Raw genomic sequence first — 21,640 nt, forward strand, 5'->3', positions numbered from 1 at the left:
TTTGGACGCTTTGATGTTGCCAGAAAATGTAGGTATTTTAAAGGGCTGGCCAGAACCAGAGAACAACTGTAGTGCAATTAATAGCATCGGGTTTGCTAGTATGTGTTTCTGGTTTTATTTTGCAATTTGTTTGTGTCAGGTGGCTTTGATCTGGACATTAAGGGCTGGGGTGGTGAAGATGTACATCTGTACCGCAAGTACCTTCACAGCAACCTCATCGTGATCCGCACGCCTGTCAGGGGCCTCTTCCACCTGTGGCACGAAAAGCAATGTCTGGACGAGCTGACCCCAGAGCAGTACAAAATGTGCATGCAGTCCAAGGCCATGAACGAGGCCTCTCATGGCCAGCTTGGGATGCTTGTTTTCAAGCAAGAGATTGAGACACACCTTCACAGGCAGAAACTGCACAGTAAGAAGACATGAAGGCAGAAAGGGAGGGAAAAAGCCTCTGAATTGGACTACAGGGTGTTTTGGAAAAGAGTCCTTGACAAGAAAAGACAGGATGAGACTGAAAGGATGGAGATTCCAGCAGGATGGCATCAAAAGAAGATGAGGGAAACTGCTTGTTCTCCCTTCTTCTGGCAGTTGTTTCTTGTTTGTTTTTTCTTAATGGGGCTTTTAAGTACTCCATTGGCCTGACTGTTCAGAACTTGCCTCTGGAGGAGACTTGAACACTGATGAGATTCGAGGTTACAGAGACAATGAGCATTACATAAATGCCAGTGTGGTTTTCACAATAACAAATGGATGTGCTCCTCCATCTAGATGTTTGTAAGATGTGTGCAGTTATTTAAAGGATTGAGCCTTTGGTGGGCCAATAACGACGAGTTATTTTCTACATCTAACCTGAGCTATCTAAAAAGGGCTAGTTTTGAATAAGTACAGAGCTCCTGCTCTGAGAAGGACATCGGATTGTTAACAGTGGTTAAGCTGGAGTGACCAAAAATCTTTTTCCCTTCAGGGGCTTGGGCAGGGGGACAGCAGCAGTGCACTAACAGGGTATCCCCCGTTCATTCAGAGACAGGAGGCATCTCAGAAAGGGCTTTCTAAAATTCAGAAAGAGAAAGCCCCACGCATCAAGTGTGATGTTTCAAAAAGGCTGGAGTGTAGTGTTTGTTCTCTTATGGGGACAATGAACCAAAAGCAATGAGCCATATCTGTATCACATGAATCAGATGGTGTATTTCTGCTTTAGAATTCTCTAAGTATCTCAAGATTTATTTTTAAATGAAGTTGCTATCGCTTGGGAATTATTTTGTCATACTTTGGCTTTTCTACTTCTAGCCTTATGAGGAAATAGTACAGCCTTCCAACACCTGGAAAATGCTCTGCAGATCTGTGGATGGGAACTGGGTCCAGATAAGTGAAGTGATTTTTCTACAGCACCCGAGTGCTGGAAGGCAGAAGCTTTACCATGCTAAGGAAAAGGAACTATACATCAACTTGCAGTACTGATTTAGCAAGAGGCTTTAAACTCTGAATGTCAGATACCAAAGCTGATGAACGTTTTCTGACTTTATACCAAAGTATTCCTTCTAAACCAAATATAGAATCTTGCCCAAGGCACAGCAAGCTTTTCAAAATTAACAAAATAAATTTTTGTGATGGATTACTGAACCCTGCAAATTCTCTTATGATAATTATAGATGCATCCTAAAACTCAGTCTCCTTCTGAACAGATTTTTTTTTTCCACTTGCCTAAAACTGTTGAAAGCATGAGTTACTGCTCTTATAAAGTGTTTTCTTTTAATGCTGTCTGCTGTTTATCACTTTTATGTATACCAGCCAACAAAAACTGTTTGGGCTTGGAAATCCCATTTGCTTACCTCAGTGCTGTTTCTCCAAGCGGTCTCTTTGTTTTATAGCTTCAGATTAATTCAAGGCAGCCTGAAAACAGATTCTAATTTGGTTTTTGGCTTGTAAAAGCTGAGGGAAGAAATATGCAAGATAGCACTGAACAATGAATAAAACACTATTTGTCATGCCACTGTGCAGTAGGAAGAGTAGAAATGAACCTATTTTGAAAGCACTGCATGCAAAATCTGCAGACAGGGACCATGCTACTGTAAGTAATTTTTCCCTAGACATGTGTTTACATGTGTTTATCTTCTGTTGGATGCAAATTATCTGCATTGCACTTCCTTGCAAATCAACAAATTTCCAAAAACACTGCAAAAGTACAAAAAGGCTGGAATCTCTCTATGCTTAAAAAAAACAACTCCCAAATACATCGCTTACCATAAAAACTTCAGCAATAACTCAAGTAGGTCTTCCAAAGACCTTTTTTGTTCCCAGAACACATTATAAATTGTTTATAAAGGGCTTCGTTTTGATGGAGTAACTTTACAAATAGGGTGCAGTAGGAGAAGACAGGCATGGCTTGTTGAATGCATATGAGAGCTGTGCTAACTGGGCTGCTCCATGGTCACAGTTGTTCCTACAGTCCCACTTAACCTGAATATGAAAATAGGTGATGTATATTATGAAAGTTTCATAATCATAATCTGCCTTAAGCCTACCCTTAATTACGTCAATGATGGTTTTTTTGTTATCTTCCCTTAGGTTTCCCTAAGCCCTCAACAACTTCATATAATTCTGAGGTTGGCCACACTTGTAGAGCATGGCTAGAACAGGTGGTCCCTTCAGAGGTATATTAATCTCCAATTGCAAGCACTGTGCACGTGTAAATTCAGCACTCTGTTACCTTGGAACCTTGCCTTAGGAAGCACACCACCCAGCTCCTCTCACAGTATCAGAAGTTATGTTTTCAGACAGCACCTTTGTGATTCTCTTGCACATGTCCATTTCTTCAGAGATGGTGCCCCTCCTGATCAAAATAATACTGTCTATGAACTTCCTGTTTCTTGGCTGCAGAAGCCAGACTGGCAAGAGATGAGATGGAGTTAATGATGCAAAGAGCCAGCTTGTGGTCATTGGCTGCCTCTGATGTACAGGAGAATCCAATGACAGCAGAAATCTGTCAGGGCTCTCTTGAAGGTGGAGACTGCACTGATATGAGAGGTGAAGGACAAGCTCAGAAAGGGAAGCTGCTGTTAGTTATGTTTCTGTGAGCCAAGTGGAGCTGTAACACACCTTCCAGGCCAGGTGGAAAAAGATGAAATCCAAAGGAAGTAGCCAACAGAACCGTAGCTTTTGCCATGCAGCCCTCTACCTTCCTGGTCCCAGAAACAGCTCGTGATCTTTCTCAGAATGGCAACTGACTGGATGTTATTTGGGGAGGGAATAGAGATCATACTGTGTAGACAAGGAGGCCACATGGGGACTCCTTGCTTAAATTTTTGATGACTGCTGCGTGATCTGGCTAAAGGCACAGAGGCATGGGACAAAACTAACTGCCATATCCTTCCAGGTATCACAATGTCACCAACTATCAATTTTCCAGTGTGACTACTCTTATGATCCTTGCACAGCATCCCTTGAAGAAAGATTCCACAGAGAATGTCCCCATCAGTACCCTTGATTCCTGACCACTGCAAGTCATCATGGCTCCATAGATTTTCAGGGTAATTAGATTTCAGAGCAACAGAAGAGCCAGTGTAGAGGGCATCTGTTCTGGCAAGGGTGCTGCCCTTGCAGCCAGCACAGTAATCTAAATGTGTAAGTATAAAACTTCAGGCTTATTCCCTCCCAGCAGACAAATGAAGCCATGAGTCTTTAAAAAACTGAAGCACGCTTCTCAAACGTGGGGTAGATGTGAAGGCTGCTGGTGGCTTTCCCTGGGCTCTGCTGAGCCTACACCTGCAAATTAGGAGTTAGGTTATAACGGTCTGTGAAGCTACTGGTGCACTGGTCAGCAGGTCAAATCCTGAGGAGTTCCACTGTACATCTCAGAGCTAAAACTGAATGTGTCCTGCTGTCCTGCAACTCCTGTGTCCATGCCAGATCAGCCTGCACCTTATTTCTGCAAGTTAACACCCTGCTTTTCCAACTGCTCTTTTAAAGGAGACTTTGTCCCTCATTTTCACCAGCGAATAGGTACACAAAACACTGTGCGTAGTCTCCAGCACAACAGCAGCTCTGGCATGTTCTTCACCTGAGAACAGATGCTAACTTTTCTCTAGGAGCTCTGAACGACCTTTCATTTTGGCCATAGTTTTCAGAAGAAACAGTTCATGAAGAGGAAAGGAGGGATTTTTTTACCACCTACAAATAACGTGGCACCTCCCGTCACAATTGACCCAATTCCCATTGGCAATATCCCTTTGATACATGTGATACAGTGCCCAAGAAGCTCCTTAAGTCATCTGCCCTGCCAGGGTGTCGTTCCTTTCGGAATCTCACTTTACAATCTCCAGTAAGTTAAGCCTGCAGTAACTGGAGTGCAGGTATCCCCTTTCCTTGTATGGAAACCACCAATCCCTATGGTTGTAAATTTTATGACCAGATGATTTCAACTAATTCCTTTAATTTGTATTCTGTAAAACGCAGATCAGTGTAAGATGATGGTTTTTACTTCTTCCTCAATTTAATCGGAGTAGCCCTGATCAAACAGAAAGAAGGCAACAGGTAACAAACTGAAATAAGATTGACTCCTGCTCACTATTTGAGGATTATATCTCTAAAAAAAAAATTATGTTAGCAGATTCACTCCACAAGTACTGTCCTCAGCTGTACAATTTGTCATGTGCAACGACAGGAGAGAATCTGGGTGAGGATTAATTTGCTATGATGTCCAGCCTCTCCCCCAATATTCTGAATTGTGTATTTAAAGAGCAGTGTCACAGACATGAAGAGAGAACATTGCATTGAAAGAACAAGTTCTATGTTAAATTTTATACCAGATACATCTCAGTAATCTGGACACAACTTGAAATAAATAGCTCCATTTTGGAAAAAAGCATTCTTTACTGGCAAACACTCTGCTGTAAATTGTACTAATACTGATATAGGCACTGCTTCTTACATTTTTTAGGATCTGTGCACGTGGTAGTCTTTCACACAGACTCCTGTATCCCTTCTTTCCTCTCAAAAGGTTAGTCCTTCTCTATGCAGAAAGGCCAGTGTGGAATTTAAATACAGGTTAGAAGAGTGAGGATCTGTATTCAGAGGCTAAAGGAGTTTTAAAAATACACTTTTGATGAAAATCCATCTTCACAGAGAACACCTTTCACTGAGAAGCACTGAGGTTCTGCTTGGATGTTGGGCTTGAACATCCTTGATTCCAAGCACATGGCATTTTACAGGATTAAGCTTCACATTATGCAAATTACTATATCAAGACAGATTGACCTCTCCAAGTTGTTTTGTGCCTTCAGAAAGGTATGATCTCATTCAACTGTAGCTGCTAATCTGTTTCCCAGATGGCACACAACCTTGCATTCAAGAGCAAAAGGCAGTTTGAATACAGAAGCCACCCAGGTAATCTGAAAAAAAAAAACCAAACACTGAAAATATAGGTGGCAGTGTCTCTCTGTTCAGCTGATCCCTTCAGCACCTAGTTCATTCCATTGTGTGGGATACATCCAGGTGATTTGCAGCTTGCTGGGCTGAGGCATCCTTTAATTCAGCTGATAGACAAGCCCACAACAGTACTTGTCCTCCCAGTGCTTTGCTGTGAGGGATGCAAAATAGAGGATCCAGGTGCTTTGCAGCTTGCTGGTCTGAGGCATCCTTTAATTCAGCTGATGATAGACAAGCCCACAACAGTACTTGTCCTCCCAGTGCTTTGCTGTGAGGGATGCAAAATAGAGGCACTTATGGCAACCGCTTCAGGTGAGCATCAGCAGCTCTAGTTGGAAGTTCAGTCTTTGTGAGCAGAAGCGTGGGGCTGCACAGCCAGGTTGGGAGGTTCACTCAAAGAGGGAGATGTAGTCTGGTTCCTGGTCCTCTTGGCCACACGGGTAAAGCAACAGCTCCTTCCCCAGGGAAGTAATGGGTTCCTCCTGTCGATACAGGGTATGATTAAACACCACCTTTCAAACAGACCCTACCTATCACAGCATCACAGGCTGGACAGCAGTCTCCCTGCCCCTGTTCCTGCCTGGGCTTGTTCGTCCTGCTGTGTGGTGCAGCCCAGTGCCCCGGGGAAGGACCCACAGGGCTGAGCTCTGTCTCCGCGGGGGAAGGGCTGTGCTGGTGCAGTAACCCCGCGGCGTGAGGCGGGCAGGCCCTGGCAGGAGCTGTGCTGCCCATGCAGGGTGTGAGGTGCTGCCCTGCCTGGACGGGGCTGGGGCCAGGACTGTGCGGCACGCGCGGCAGCAGGGCTGGGTGGCTGTGGGCCGTGCTCCTGGCTGTGCCTGTGGGAGGGACAAGAGTCCATCCTGGAGGGAGCACGTGCCCTCTGCTCAGGGATGCCCTGTTCTAACCAGGGAATTCCCTGGTAGCATGTTCTCCACCCTAGCAGCAGGTGGATGGGTGAAAGAACTTGCCTTCTGTCGTGGCCACCTGATAAGCAGAACTCACTAGAGCACTTGAGCAGAATGGGTTCACCTGGCTCACATCTGCTGTAGCACGGGCCATCTGTAGGACTCTGCAGACTGTGGGCAGGGCTCTCTCTTTAATATAGATATGCACAGTCAGGCTTCAAATCCTCTAGTTCTGGTATCAACAGCCATATAACTCCAGCTTTCAACAATTTCCACCTAAACTGTGAAACCCACGCAAGAAGGAAGTTCAGGTAGCCCAGATAGAAGTCCATATAGCAAATGTACACAGGTATTTTCTTCACATCCAATTTTGTTTAGCCATGTCTGTATTAGGCTAGACAGTTACTTAAAAGAAACGGATTTAAAATGAACCTTTGGGCAAAATGATTGGCCTGTCCCTGGGCAGATCTTACAGTAAAAGAATGAACCATCCATCTGGCCCTCCTTGGAGCCCCTGTAACTGTGGTTAGTGCTAGTAAATGCTGCTCTTGTTATTGCAAGAACCTGCCAACCTTCCTCCTTCCCTTCTACTGTTTTTATCTTTGCTCAGTATCACACCTTGCATGCTTTGAGATTGTAAAGATGTCTCATTCTCTTTCATGCTGAAGCTGGAGGCAAGCAGGACTTTCTGCTTACCCAGTTTGCTGGGACCCCACAACCATGGAGAGGATAAAACAAAACCAAAACAGTCTGCATGAGTACACTGTCACCTCTCACCTTATCAACATTTCTACTGAACAGTTTGTAAGCCCTGCCTGCAAGGTGTTCTGCACACTTGCAGGGAAGTGAGTCAGGTCTTAGATGTTTGAGATGTGTTAGGTCACCTGAGATGTACCCATCAGGCTGGCATACCCTTCTAGAGAAGCATACAGGAAACTACCTCCAAACCAGGACAGAAACCAAACAGTAGCTAAAATGGATGTAGTTAAGTACTTTAAAACAACTGAATCCATTACTCCTTATTTTGGAGTGCCCTGAGGCAATTAAACAAACAGTTAATCAATGCATTGCTAGATAGTCACCTTGTGGTAGTCTACAAGGTCAGCCAAGGTTGGGTGTTGTAGCTGGTCCACGCCAAGGAAGCTGTAGGAATCACTGGAGGCATCAATGAGGAAGTGTTTACATCCTTCCACAGACCGATAGGAGAGCACGTAGCCTTTGATTTTCTCACTGACCCGGACCAGGAAGCTCCCTGGTACTGTTCTGTTCAGAAGCTCCTCTGCTTTCTTAGAGGTCAGGATACCTATTTGAAACCAAAACACAAAAGTGAAGGGAGAAAAGCATTTGTGCAGGACTGGATGGAACAGCTCTCACAAGAAATCTGCTTTACTACTCTAAAACTGGGCCGTGTCACTTCCAACCCTTGCACTGTTTCCTTGCCCAGCAGCCCAGGAAGAAGAATGCCACCACTGCTAGTAACAGACCATGGCTACGTGCTAACTGTGCTGTATGTTACCTGTTCCCAGCTCCACCAATTGTGAATGATAAATGCACAGGGCTCAAAAGGACACTTTCTGTGTCATGTGAGAAAGAGCAGCTTTGTGGAGTGTTTTGTGGATGCCAGCATAGCAGGGCTGTGCAAAAGGTGAGCACGAGACCTGTCAGAAAGCCACATGAGCATTGAAGGCACAGCTACAGGAGGACAACACCTTCCTTGCTGCAGTCTTGGACTGAAGTGGTTTCCAAAGGAAGGGAGATGGCTGGGATCATTACCACCTATTAGAAATGTGACAGAAAGGTGATGGATGATGAGAACATATAGACAGAGAATGACCTGGCACCAAAGATGAGTGGGATGAAGTGTGCCCAAATTTTTCTCATCCTGGTCCAAACAGCTACCAGGGTGACCATCCATACAGCACAGGGAGGCAGGGGTGGCATAGAGGCACAGAGTATTTTGAAGATCTGGCCTCTGTTGTAAGACTTAAGCTTGTCCTTTGTCATAATGCTAAAGGAATTTTTACTACATTCATATATTTTTCAAAATGGAAAACTTAACTACTTTCAAAAGCTCCTGAGCCCAGCCTGTGGCAGCAGCCATGTTAGTAAAAAAACCAAAAAAAAACCCCAACTCCTTAAAGAGTTGGGTTGTGGCAGAAACGCTCAGGACTCACCGTGGAACCAAGGTGCTATTGTGTCCGTGGTTTTCTGATAGCCAGCTCGGAGAGGGAATTGCTCCTCTTTGAACCACCTGATGATGTTTTCTTCAGTGGAATTGGAGACTGTCCTCTGGATCCCCTCTTTCCTATTAGAAAAGATCATGGTTTGTGCATGAGGTTCAAGCAACAGCCTTCGAGTCCTTGGCAGGACCTACCTTTTGTTCAGGATGTCAAGAACAGCCCTAACCAGGAGGCTTACACTAGTGCAGCTGTCAGCAACACGATATGGTTTTCAGTGGGCACCTAGCACAGAGGAGGTATGCACCCTAGGCTAGGGTGCTCTACTAAGCAAACCTGTTACCCTCCAGGGGTGAACAAGGAAGCCTCATCACACCCTAGGCTGGACTGTAGCTTAGGCTCTGTATTTTCCCCTGCATGGTGTAACTTCCACACGAGGAGGAGAGCTAGCCATTCCCATCTCAACCACCCCAGCCTTTCTCCACCCCACAGTGCCCAGGGAGTTTCCTTACCTCATCACTCTCCCATTTGCTGTTGCAGGAGGGATAAGTTTAGGCTTGGGGGGGAGAGGTGGGTACTGGAGTGGTCGCCGATCTCCTGCTGCAGCCCCCTTGGAAATATCTGCCTGCTTCCCTCTGTGGATGCCCTGCAGTGAAAGCCTCCTGTAGTCATCCCTGGCTTGCCGTGCCAGGGAGCGCCTCTTCTCATCCGCTGCCTTGGATTTCTGCACTGCAACAAGAAAGGAGTCCTACAGGAAAGTTTTGAGCTTGCCCCTTGGCCATCTTCCTGCTCGAGGAAGTGGGAGAACAACCTGTTTCACAAGGTGAAAGATGCACTTCATGGTGAGACAGTTTGCCACGTCTCACATCACTTTTGGGCATCTGCTCCTTAAGAGGGTCTGGGTTTTATTCCTTCAAGAGACTAAAATCTGCTCTTTCTGGGCACCAGTTCCCATTGTACTTAGAGACTACTGGGGTTTATTTCAGATGCTGATTCCAGCTTCAGATATAGATTTCTGTAGTGCCTCTCATGTGAGCCAGCAGCAGGGGAGGGTGTATGGAATAAAAGCTGCTGAAATGACCCCAGATCAATCCTCTGAAGGAAATGATAGTGCTGATCATTTTTTGAGGGTGAGAGGCAGTCACACTAGAACTGTTGCGGAAAGTGGAGGACTTGGCTGGGTATTTTTTTTTACTTGTCTGAGTCCAGCTCATCCTGGAGTCTGTAGAGTAACCAGCTCCCCAGCTGGTCTGAGTTAGGATAGTTCTTGCGTTGATTTTGTAATAAACTTCAGAGTTATGGGGGGTTTTTTGTTGTTTTTTTTTTTATCAGTAAGAAAAGTAAAACCCTTGGCCTGAACTGGAAACAATTGGTAGTACAGCATTGCCATCTACTGAGCAGCAAGGAAGGAACTGGGGAAAAAATGCACCAGGTTCTCCTTCAGGAACTATTTGGCAGCAGTGATGGATGCTGCTACAAGTCTCATACTGTTTGCTGGTTTCCTTCCTGTCATCAGGACTCATTACCTGACACAGTGCAGCAGGGCTCTGCTTAGGTGGGATTGTCCTTGGGTGACAGGGAAGCCCTTTTTAGTTAGTCCCTGACACCCATTATACTTGTCCTCAAGAGCAATGGTTACTGCAAAGTCCTGCAGAAAACCAGCTTCTAGTTTAAAATTAATAATCTTGGCTATTAATTATCCATGTAGTTCCTATTTGTCACTTGTTTTAATATAGTATCTGTAGGAAACATTTTCCATTTCCCTGCCCAGCTCTAGTCTCAATGCCATATAGACTCAGAAATATTTCTGACAATGCAGTGCTGTATTTCTTCCCAGTACTCTCCACCCTCTGACTGATTACTCAGTTCCAGTGTGGCAGAAGGACTGAGGTGACCCCACAGAGCCCTAAGATTTCTGAAGTTCCATAGGAAAAGGTCACCCAAAGATCTTACAGGATTCTTGCCATTCAGGCTCATTCTCCTCTGACTTCTGCAGTGAACTCTGGCTCTCCAGGCTGGGGTGGCTCTGTGGTATTGCCTCCTGGGGGGCTGTAATCTCTTCTGAATTTCTCCTCTGTGCTTCCTTCATCTATGAATGAAACAGCATGTTCAGATTTGTCCCAGGTTAGTTTCATCCATGTTTTCTAGTTAGCCTTGAAATACAAGGAACTCCATTCTTTATTGCTAATCTCTCTACTTTCAACAACAGAGACCCTCTGTCTTTACTGCAAGTGACAACAGAGGAAGTAAGAGACAAGAGTCTACCAGAAATAATCAGGACTGTCTCCCCATGCTGCTCCCTGTCTGCCAGCTTGGCCTGCTGTATATCATCTCCACGTTGTCACACTGTACATGAGGAGCATGGCAACACTGGATAAAGCTGGTCCAAAAGGAGAGGACATTCTTGGGTCAGATGAGGCTCTGAGACTTGACTAGGATTCTAGGATAAAGTTTGGACCCTACTCAATGTGTTAGGAGCATCCCAGGCTGCCACTTACCTGATGGAAGCCACGCTTCCTCATGTGACAGTCTGCCAGCATCTGCCAAACATCTCTGACTTCCCTCTGGGAGGAGGAAAAGAGCAGTGAGAAATAAGTGCAGCGTTAGGACCATTGCTTTTTTCATCATATTAGGCCCGATATGCCACAGGAGGAGAGTTGGGGGGGTTTCAGGATAGTCATAAGCACGCCTAGATTTGCTAAGCAATGCTCCTGAGTGGTGCCAAGGAGCAGCCCCTTCCCTCCCTCCCTCTGAAGCCAGCCCTAGCAGAGCCTGCCGTTCACAGCTCTACCTGCCTGTGCTTGTTGCTGCTGGGGCTGAGCTGCTGCAACCCCCTGCTCGTCAAACTGACCCAGCGAGCTGCATATCTCGGGTTACCTCTTCCCTGCAAACCAGTCTAGCTACCCCTGGCAGTCGTCGGACCTGCCTTTGAAGACAAACAGTTAGACTTGTCTTTGAGGAAACACCCACCCACCTGCCTCCCTGCTGGACCCAGACTGCCTCCCCCTGAAGAGTGAGTAATGAGTTAACTGTACTATGCTGCTTACCAAGGACACGCTTTATCTTCATCACTCACTGGGCTAATATTTAATATGAACGTGGCTTTTGAGTTTCTCTCTCCTTGACAGGAAACTAGGAACTTCAAATGTGTGTGAAGCGGGTTGTTTTCTTAGATCAGCCACCCTCCCCTGCAGCAGACAAAGCACAATGGCTGGATCCCTCAGGTTAAATGGGGACTAGATCATGGAGAGAGCACTTTAATGAGGAAGGTGAGAAAAAGCCCCTCTCCAGGCCTAGAAAATGCAACAGGGACCTTTGGTCTGAATCCCTCCTTCTAATAGCAAAAGCCCCAGAAACCTGGGAAAACATGCTAGTCATATAATGACAGAAAACAGAAGTAAAGCATAGAACCCCCATCTATTTCCATGTGCAAGACTTTGAAAGGGGATTAGCTTTTTGGGGGCAGTGGTGGCAGGTTTGGGGTTGTTTTTTCTTTCTTCTTTTTTTTCTTTTTTTTTTCTTTTTTTTTTTTTTTGCTGTGACTAATACCTTCATTTGGAAAAGAAAAAAAAAAACTCCCACATAGTTGCTCAACTTCAGCAAACAGTGCTAAGAAAAACCCCATGTGACTCAGAAGCTCTTTTGATAAAGGACACAGCCACTCCAAATTCCCTTCAGTGTTTTAGTTGCAGTGGGAGAGGCTCTTTGCCAAAACCCAAGTTTCAACTATCAGTCTTTTTACACTGAAATCTGGAATGGCTGTATAAAAGGATATGCACTCATACAAGTTAGCAGCAAAAGGCTGAATGAAAATTCTGCTGAATGAGACTGGACTTCTCCCATTAAATTGGCCAAGTGTTCTGTTCCTTCTGTTCAACTTCAGTTGCTTGGGTAGTTAATTTAACTCATCTTTTTCTCAGTTCTCTGCAAATGGTTTTTTGTAGCCAGTTAAGAAGCATAAATGCATTTATTGCTGGAGAAATATATTTCTGTAATGAAACACTATAGACACTGTGGTTACAGCATTTGGAATTATCCTGTGTTGTGAAGGTCAGAAGCTATTTTCTAGCTATTTTAGAAGAAAAACCAGGAAAAAAAAAAAACAAAAACACACTAAAATATCCATGTCAGATGATGCTGGTAAAATAAACTTCATCAGTTCTTTCATACAAGCAGATTATTTGTCTGAGGGCTGTGGTGTTGCCTGTACAGAGTTTGGGACAGCTTCTCCAGTCTTGCCCCAAAAGTCATCCAAACCAGCCACAGAGCAGGAGGGAAAGTACTGGGACCCTTGTTTGTCCCATGGAGAATGGAAGTAAAAGAATCCAGAGTAACTTATGCATTGATACAGAGCAGATCTATCCCTGCTGAGAACAGCACTCAGACCTCCAGAGTCCTGAGGAAGGATGTAACAACACAGCTGCTCTGACTACAGAAGAAAAGCCTTCACAGCTGGCTTTTTTTCTTCTTCAGTTTTCTATTTACAGCAAACAGGATTTGCTGCACTTCCTAGGTCTCAAAGCACGTGTTTCTCATAGTCATGGAGAAAAGAGGGAAAACTACCTTTCTGACCTCCTGGCTTTTCTCTGTTGTAGCAGCACCAGTTTTTCTCCCACCTTCCTTCTTTTCCTCCACAATGTTTTTTTCATTCCTGTGAAGAACTGTCTCATCTGGTTGTGGATGTGGTGACCACGTTACAGCAGAGTCAGTGTCTCTGCAATGCAAGTGAGAGAGGACTTAGGATGTTCTCCGAGCATCCTGTGAGGAAGCTGCACATGAGAAGAGCAGTGACCGAGTGACGTGCAGAGGCAGCTATCATATCTCCAAATCAGGTAAGTGGAATAATTAACTTAATGACTGGTGGTGAGTAGCTGTCGTGCTGCCGTAGACCGGCACCCGCTGGTGAATCACTGCAGCCCCAACTCCTCCCCCGCGGCGACAGCCAGTTAGCATTTCCTGTGCTCTGCGGAGGTCCCAAGGTCCCAGGCAGGAGCCCGCTGAGTCGAGCCTCGGGGAGCCCGGGGAAGCCCCAGGCTGGAGCTGGTCCCCGCCAGCACCGTGTGCTCTCACAGAGCGCCGGCCTTTGCCTGCGCCTCCTGCCTGCAAGTCAAGGCTGTTGGGTGACCACAGCCCCTACAGAAAATGCTCCAGCCTCCGGGTCCCTAGAAATGCCTTCTTCTCTGCATGTGCCCTCTGAGTCCTCCAGCTGGGGGGCGCTTACCTGCCCTCCTTGCTGTGCTCTCTTGCTAACTGCTTTGCCCTTTGTGCGCGGATCTCTTCACAGATGGCCGCATAGGATTTATCTGACGGATGCTCGCCCATCACCCAGACCCAGACATCGTTGTCAGCACCCAGCTTCCATGTCACCCTCTTCCCGTTGGCTGGAAAAGAAGCAGCTCTTTGGGAAACGCTGTTTGCTCAGCAGCTCTGTACCTACTGTGCCCTCCTGGTGGCAAAGCCTCTCCAAAAAAAGCTCAGAAAAGCTCGGTTGGGATACACCTCCCATTTTGTTCCATGGTACTGAAGCCAGGTCAGGAAGGAGGCCTTTCTGAGTCTGGGGGCAAGGGAGAAGACTCACCACTGCTGCCTCTCTTGCTTTACTTCCTTGCCACTGCCCTCCCCAGACTATGTGAGTGTGAGCTACCTGCAAACAGGGCACGCAGGGGAGAGCTGGGAGAGGAGAGTTATCTTCCCAGCAGCCAGCATGCTGTGTAATACTGGCAAGGGGACTTCAGGTCTAAAGGCACAACGGGAACCCTCCTGCAGATCTGGTGCCCCAGGGCAGACGTTCAAGTCCATGGTTATTTCACAGACAGACTCAGAGGCCCCATTTAGTGGGAAACTTAATAAGGTGCATCTCCTCGGGGCAGGTAAGCCCTGTCTTCCCAGCTAGGGGAGTTGAGCAATTTGGTCAAGGACAGAGTGTCTGGGCCAGGGAGTAAAACCATTGTGTGTCCAGCCAAAACTATGCCATCACATGGGGGGGTTAGTTCCAGTTTGGAAATACGGCTACGGTGTGTCCCTGGGAGAAGCAATCACTCCAAGGACACGTTGCCTCCTATTCCTAGGGAGCAGCTGACCTGGCCAGATCTGTGCCAGCAGGGGAAGCAGCCAGCAGGCCCACTTACCTTTTCTTGTTGGTGGCTTCTTTGCTGGAGCCTTGTCCGCAGCAGCTTCTCGTTCCTCCCACCGTCTGATCTGTTCCTGCCTCATCTTGAAGAAAAGGATCTGCTTCTGCTCCTCACTGAGCTCTGCCAGCAGGTCAGGATCGATGTACATGTCTGATAATATCTGTTTCAGCATGGCTACAGGTTTCAGTTACACCACTGTGGTGGTGATCTCCAGGGATCAGATCCTCTTCCTGGCTCAGACAAGAAAGAATCCCTCCCCGCCTGAGCCTGGAGCAGGAATTCTACAATTTCAAAATTCCAGAGTAATTATTCTTCTGCTTTTTTTTTTTTTTTTTTTTTTTTTTAGCTCAGACTTCCTGAACAGACCAAAAAAGTAAATAAGTAGTTTTAAACCTGCTGTTAAGATTCCATGAAATAAGAGGTGAGCTCAGCTCCCACGCAGCCCCTGCCCGCTCCGCACGGAGTCCTGAAGTGGGGAGGTTGTGCTGATGTGCTGATAAACCCAGCTGATAGTGTATCAAAAGAGAGAGAGCGAGCGCTGCCTGTTGCAGTCATCAGAGGTGTGGCTTGGCTGTGCCCAAGCAAACATTCCGGCTGGGCAGGGAATCAATGAACCCATGACTAGACGGCTCCTCCTCTTTCCAAAGAGGAAAGCTTTGATGATCAAACGCCCAGCCTCCCTCACTTTACCAAAGACAGATGGGGAGGGCTTTCGGCTCTGCTTTTGAGGTGGGAGTGGCAATTTTGGAGTGCTACCTTCCATCAAAGGCAACCTCACAACAAGTCAGAGGAGTGCAAGTAGTGCAGCTGGTTTGAAGAAGGACAAGTTGGATGGTCAGCAGCTGAGGAGCCGAGGCAGATCCCAGTCTGACACGTCTTGCTGATGCAACCTGCCCACGCGGTGAGCCTGGCATGGGACATCCCTGTCTGATGGGATGAAGCAGATGGGGAGAAGAAGCAGCCCTGTTCCTGCCCAGGATGCCAGGTCATGTTTGGTGCACTCCAGCAAGGTACCCACACAGCTATGCTTCGTGCCTGTGGATTTACACCTACAGCAAGGGTTCCACTGAAAAAATTTGGAGCGTTCCTGTCACTTGGGGAGATGCTAAATGAGAAAATAGAAATGTGGACTAAAGACCTTGAAACCAACTCTTCCTTATCTTAGCTGGATAAACTCAGAGAGGTCAGGAGATTGTTTGGCAGCATTTTCAGTGACACGGGGAGGTTGACAGCCATTTATGAAATGCAATACCAGAGCAGGGTGTCTGGCTGGCCAGGAGTGGTAGGGGCTTTCTGGACAAATTATTGGGAAATGTTGCTAGCAGGCTGCAAGGATATGAAGCTAGCAGGACTGTTTATGTGAGGCACAAATCTTGGGAGTCTAAGGAAAAAGTATACTAGGACTTAGAGCAGCAGGTGAGAGGAAGGGGGCTGGTGGGGCAGCAAGGTGGAGGTACAAAGGGAACAGAGGTGGCAGAAGGACCTGTGCCAGGGTGAAGTGGGAGTACTTATTAAACTCTAAAGTCAAATCAATTAACCATTTTACAGGAGAGGGTGTGGATCCCAATGGACCAAATTGTTGAAAGAAAAGTGTTGGAAGCACCTCCAGCTTCAGAGTCTCCTTGGCTTCTGCCAAATAAAATAACAGAGAAGGAGGTGGTAGAGGAGCCCACAAGCACAATACTGAAGCTTTCCAAGGAGCACACACAGACCACAGTTAACTAGTTGAAATGGGGCAGCACAACAACAATCTTCATAAAGTCAGACTAGCAGGACAGTGTCTGCTGCCTTGGTCCACCTTCCCCAATCTCACCCCCATGCCAGGATCAGGTAGCATGTCCCAAGCATCCCTCCACTTCTGAACATGGCTTGCTCTAAAACTACTGGAGATAGAGCTGGCTAGAACCCCAGTGCAGTGAAGTTCCCATGCACCTTCAGCATGGAGAGCTTGAAAGGAGCTTGGAGCAGCTGGAGGAGCTGTAGGCAAGGAGAAAAGAAGCTCCAAAAGGGATAGACAGGGCAGACCACAGTCCCAGCACAGCATTAGCTGCAGCAGAGGGCAGGAGCAGGAGTCTCTGGGAAGGTGGAGTAACCAGGAGCTGGGGATAAGCCTTCTCATTTCTGGTTTGTTTCTCTGGTTACTTCATATTTTCCCCCAGTGAAAATACTAGCTTAATTCCAGAAGCATGGAGCTGCTCTTCCCAATCTGCATTACGTTTGTTTAAAAAATAGCTTTCTTCATTAAAACAAAACAAAACAAAGTCTTTTAGGGGAGGTGGTGTCATCTGGGCAATGCTTTCTGAGTGTCCCCTGACACGAGAATTGTTCAGCTCAGCAGCCAAAGGGGCTTGGGCTGTTCTCAAGCCATGGGGGAAGCAGCTGTAAAGGGGGAAGAGTTTTTTGTGGGGAGGGTGTTGGGCAAGCAATCCCTTAAACCTTGGGGTACCTGAACTGTCTGGTAACGTGCAAAACTAAGGGACACTGCTGGAGTGTTGCTGTTCAAGCTTCACTGCTTCCTGCTCCTAAGCACTGCCTGAAACAGAAGCCTCTTGCTAACAGATCAGGGGGTCCGAAAAGTGCCTTCAACCAGAAATATGTCCCTCAAGCTTTTAGTTGTGGTGTTTGTTCTTTTTTTCTTTTAAGATCAGTTCAACACAGGACAGTGTGAAAGACACAAATTTTGGGGCTCATTTTAGGTAAACTGATGTCTTCAGAAGGTACTTGATGGTGCTCTGATTTAGAGGACATGATGACCTCTTTGTCTGAGCCCACGGTGGGTTTTGTTTGTAGAAGCCACAAGGGCTGCATCCTTTGTGGGTCTGAAGCAGTAACTGAAGTGGATGGTAGCTCTGAGCATGACCTGAGTTTGATGGTCTGGCAGAGATACCTTCCATGGGCTGAGAGAAATTAATCATGTTGTCTAAAATTGAAGGAGCTTTTAATAAAAAAAGACTGGCTGCATGCAGGAAGGTGAAATGCTTTTATTCCCTTGGGGTGAGAAGGTGTCACTTGTGGTTTGTGTGTGCTGAACTCCAAGTGGTTCTGTTAAACAGAGGGCACTCAGTGTCTTGCCCAGGGGGGAAAGAGGCCAGCCAGCTGGTCAGGCTCCCTGTTCTGGCTCTGGGTCAGCAGAATTATTTTCTCCCCAGAAACGATTCAGACAATTGCAGCTCACTAGCCAGAGGGGTGCTTGGCAAAGAGGACGGCCAAAAGCCACCCTACAGGAATGCCCTTGCTAGAGCTGAGCAGAGGCCGTGTGCAGCTCTGGCTGGCAGTGGTGGCTGGAACCAGCTGGAAGTGAAGATCGTGAGCTCCAGTCCTGCACCCTGCCTCTTCATGCAGCACTGGGCAGCTGGGATCCACCTCACCAACAGGCCAGCCCTCCCCCTCACCTCTTGGCTGCACAGGAGGGTTTGGATGAGGCCCAGAGCAGTTTATGTTGCAGTTACAATGTGCAGTGAGCAAAGCTCTGGTGGTTAAGTGGTGTTTCTTTCCCCATCTCTTTCAATACCACCTCTTGGAGCTTTAGGTGCCCTTCCTCACCCTGTCTGAATTGTGCCTCTGTCTTTGAAGGTTCCTCCTTGTACCTTCTGTATCCAACCTGACTCCTTCTACCTGAGCAGGTTATCTGTTTCCCACAAAGCACTTGGGGGACAGACATAATTTATAATGATTGCAAGTCTTTTCCTTAGTTAAATCAGGCTTCCTGGGACATGATGCATGAAAGCCATCAGCAGAAGGCACGCAATGTGTCCATGCTGCTCTGGCTTCCCAGGAGTGGGAATGGCTTTGCTGTGGCATTTTCTTAGGAGGACATGAGGTGCTCTGTTGCATGCACTGGTGACAAACCAGTCGCTCTTTCCATGCTCGAGGACCCTGCGTGTTGTCAAGGTGGAAGGGCACTCAGCAAACAATTTTTGTGGTATTGATGCAGTTTTGCAGAGCTGGGTCTCCTTGTAAAGTCAGTTGTGAGAGGAAATTTATAATGCTGTGTCCCAGAGCAACCCCCTTAAAGCATCAGCTATTTTAACACTGGAAAATCACAGAAGCGTTTTGAGAGGTTTGCAGTATTTCTTTTTTAGCAGTCACTTCATTAAAGACCTTAGGAGCTGGAAATCCTTGTAGTATCAGTGATATGCTGTTCCCAAAGTTTGCATGAGAGCTATATTACCAACACCTGGCAAGGAGTGTTTTTGCTGATGCTGTTCCAGCTGTAAGTAGTATATGTACAGCTCAAACTTGGGGAAGCCAAGGGCTGCAGTAATGGTGGTAGGACCTCTCAGCAGGTAATTCGCTGGAAAACTCTGGTAGTGGTCTTGTTAAACTTTCTACTGCTTGTTTGTTGTTTTTTGTTTGTTTGTTTGTTTCATGGGAGTGATAGATAGGAGCTGGTTTTGTGGGGGAACAGGAGACGAGAGTAGCCAAAAATAGCAAAATTTAAGTGGGGGAGGTGGGAAGCCAAAACAGGGCTTTTTAAGGCTCTACCACTCGTACATAAGATAGCTGACTTGAAAGCTGTAAGGGTAAGTGCAATTAAAAGCTTTAAATGACCCTTCAAAAAAGCAAGGTTGTGCAGCATTTAAACTGCCTGCTGGAGAGCGGCCTCCTCTCTGTGCTCCTGTAAATCACCTACAATCATTAACAGGGGAAACAGGAGCCCATGACTACTCATAAAAGTGCAGTCCCTTTGAGAAGAGCTGGCATGAGTTCCTGTTTACATGTGCAGTGGGTGATACTTTGGCCACCCATAGGCTCACAGGACACCCCCTTCTGGCATCCTAGCCCTGGTTGTCACCACCAGTGTTGCCAGCAGAGGGAAAAGTTCGCCGGGAAAAGAACAGACAAACATCCAGAGAAAGGCTTTTGATATGATTTACACCAATAAGTCAAATAGGAGGCTGCAAAATGAAAGAGTGGACAAGTTGAATGATGGTTCTTGCGCTGATTTTCTAGGATGTGGGTTCTTCAACCTACTGCACCTATCTCTACTGTAAATGTGACAGTAGCTACAATCTAACCCAAGAAACTCAAAGATGAGAAGAAAAGCAAAGATAAGAAAAGCTGCTTCAGGGTATATAGCCTTATATGTAAGAGCATTTCCATTGTCACAAAGTAGCTTTTCCCATAAAAAGCAGATTAGACCAAGTTACTCAGAGAATGGTAGGACCACACTGCTTTGAATCAAGATCTCCTAGGAGCTGGTCTTCTGCTCAGCAACAAGTGGCTGCAGAGGCACCATGGGGAATTATATTTCCTTGGCCAAGAGGGTGGATCCCAAGAGTGCAGCTGAATTTCTCTTCCCTTGCCAAACTAGGCCCTGCTGCACCGAGGAGGTATTGTGCTCAGGTTTTGCTGTATTCCTCCCATTCCACACACTCCGATGCCACCACCTCCCTGCCAGACTTCAGGGGGGCTTTCTGACTGTTTTGCAGGAGTTGAAGCAAATCAGAATTACCAGACACACTTCAAATCAGCACAGCCAAAGGTAACTGCTCCCCAGACGGTGCTCTCAGTGCACGAGCTTTCGTGGGTTAACTGCCACACATTGGTTCATAAAATGCACTTTTGTTAGAAAACATTTCTGTTAGCAGCTGCACCGGCAAAGCTACTACCAAAATATCCCTCAAGGCCTGGGTTTTGTTTTTCCAGGCTTTGTTGATTGATGGTTTGTTTGTTTTGTTGTTAGGTTGTGGGTGGTTGGTGTTTTGTTTTTTGGGGTTTTTTTTTGTTTTTTTTTTTTAATCCTCATCCTGTTCCAAATAGGGGAGTGATTCATTCTGCTCTTTCTGTTTAATTTTGCCTCAGCCTACCATTTTCTGTTTCAGACAAAAGGAAAACTCCTGGTTTGGTCATAACAGAAGGAAAATATCACTTTGTAAGCTTGACTCTGAGAAGACAGAACTAGATCTGTTTGTATCTTACTTAGCATAAACAGATTCTGTGTAAGGCGGGCATATAACACTTGAAAGAACAAAACCAATGAAGTCACCACAACATGAACTACCTTGAAATTAGCAATAGCTGAACTGACTTACCTTATGGGTCCCTGATTTTGATGGGGAGGGCACCAGTTATCTTACAGCAGGCACAAGTGGATGGGGATGACAATAAGGAAAAATACTTCGATACGTCAGCAGTTACTGAAAACAGTTTCAGGCCATATGGCTTTATAGAAAAAGATTTCTTCCCTGCTAGGATCAAGTGGACATACTTCTTGATCTAGATGTAGTGAGAATCACCTTTCTACATCAAAATTCCTTAGGGAATTATCAGTTAAAAGATCAGTGAGGTAAAAAGGGTGAGGGCTTCTATAGGTTAACACACAGGATCAGCCAACCAACCAAACCCAGCCACTCCATAGAACAGTTTTTCTAATGATGACACCTAATTTCGTCTGTTGGCAGGTTTTGAACAATTTTGGGCAATGAGCTTTGGGTTTTTTTTTTTAAACACAACCTGCAATATTTATATCTGCTAATGGAATGCTTGTTCCCCATCCTCACCTGGCTCCTTGCACCTGCCTCTGTCATCCCAAGGCCTCAGGAATGTCTTTCTGGGTTCCCACCTATTCTCCTACTTGATGGAGTCGTTCTCCTTGTCTGTTTTTTTCATGAGGAAGCCTCAGCAAGGGGTAGAGCTCAGCCTGGAGCTGCCCAAGGGTCTGTCCTTTTGCCACCCCTATCCCATGGTCCTGGGGTGCTGCCCAAAGCCTGGGGCATTGCTACTGGCCTTGCACCTTACTGGGCACCTCCAGCTCACTGCCTGCTCCTGTGCCCGTGGGTTCCCTCACAGTTTACTTCAGCTGTTCTCTCTGCTCGTGTCAGAGGTGCTGCAGGATTGCCAGCCCATCTCCAGAGAATGTCCTAGCTGATGCCTGCACCTTGTACTTCGTGCATCCTGGAGCTGATTTCTGAGCGATTGGTCTCCCAGCCCGCGGCCCAGTGGGTGAGAAGTGCTGGGAAAGGTGCTCGGGTATCTCCTCGGGGGTGACACCGGGCCGGCTGAC

General features: G+C 46.5%; 2 protein-coding genes across 2 annotated transcripts in view; one reads left to right on the forward strand and one right to left on the reverse strand.

Annotated features, from left to right (window-relative positions):
* CSGALNACT1 (chondroitin sulfate N-acetylgalactosaminyltransferase 1) overlaps positions 1–423 on the forward strand; it is a gene marked incomplete at its 5' end in the record, with an annotated part of 6,812 nt that extends 6,389 nt beyond the window's left edge. Inside the window, 1 exon segment of the mRNA XM_008949880.1 lies at positions 140–423. Within this exon segment, the coding sequence (XP_008948128.1) occupies positions 140–423 (284 nt within the window).
* Positions 424–5,810: 5,387 nt separating this feature from the next.
* On the reverse strand, positions 5,811–14,806 carry SH2D4A (SH2 domain containing 4A). Its single transcript, XM_008949879.1, has 9 exons — positions 14,632–14,806; positions 13,725–13,884; positions 13,067–13,217; positions 11,002–11,067; positions 10,457–10,592; positions 9,016–9,232; positions 8,501–8,631; positions 7,409–7,629; positions 5,811–5,903 (listed from the first exon to the last, which is right to left on the reverse strand). The coding sequence occupies exons 1-9, from the start codon at positions 14,804–14,806 to the stop codon at positions 5,811–5,813; spliced, it is 1,350 nt and encodes a 449-aa protein (XP_008948127.1).
* Between the last annotated feature and the right edge of the window lie 6,834 nt (positions 14,807–21,640).

The sequence above is a fragment of the Merops nubicus genome, unplaced genomic scaffold (genome assembly GCF_000691845.1).
Source record: "Merops nubicus isolate BGI_N331 unplaced genomic scaffold, ASM69184v1 scaffold10231, whole genome shotgun sequence".
Lineage (NCBI taxonomy): Eukaryota > Metazoa > Chordata > Aves > Coraciiformes > Meropidae > Merops > Merops nubicus.

Bases quoted from the DNA above. Each gene is read 5' to 3' on its own strand.
- SH2D4A (XM_008949879.1), bottom strand. From the start codon at position 14,806: ATGCTGAAACAGATATTATCAGACATGTACATCGATCCTGACCTGCTG. The intron at 11,068-13,066 runs GTAGTTTTCCCT...TCCTCCTCCCAG, and splicing joins AAAGCCAGGAGGTCAGAAAG to AGGGAAGTCAGAGATGTTTG. The intron at 10,593-11,001 runs GTAAGTGGCAGC...TTTCATTCATAG, and splicing joins GGAAGCGTGGCTTCCATCAG to ATGAAGGAAGCACAGAGGAG.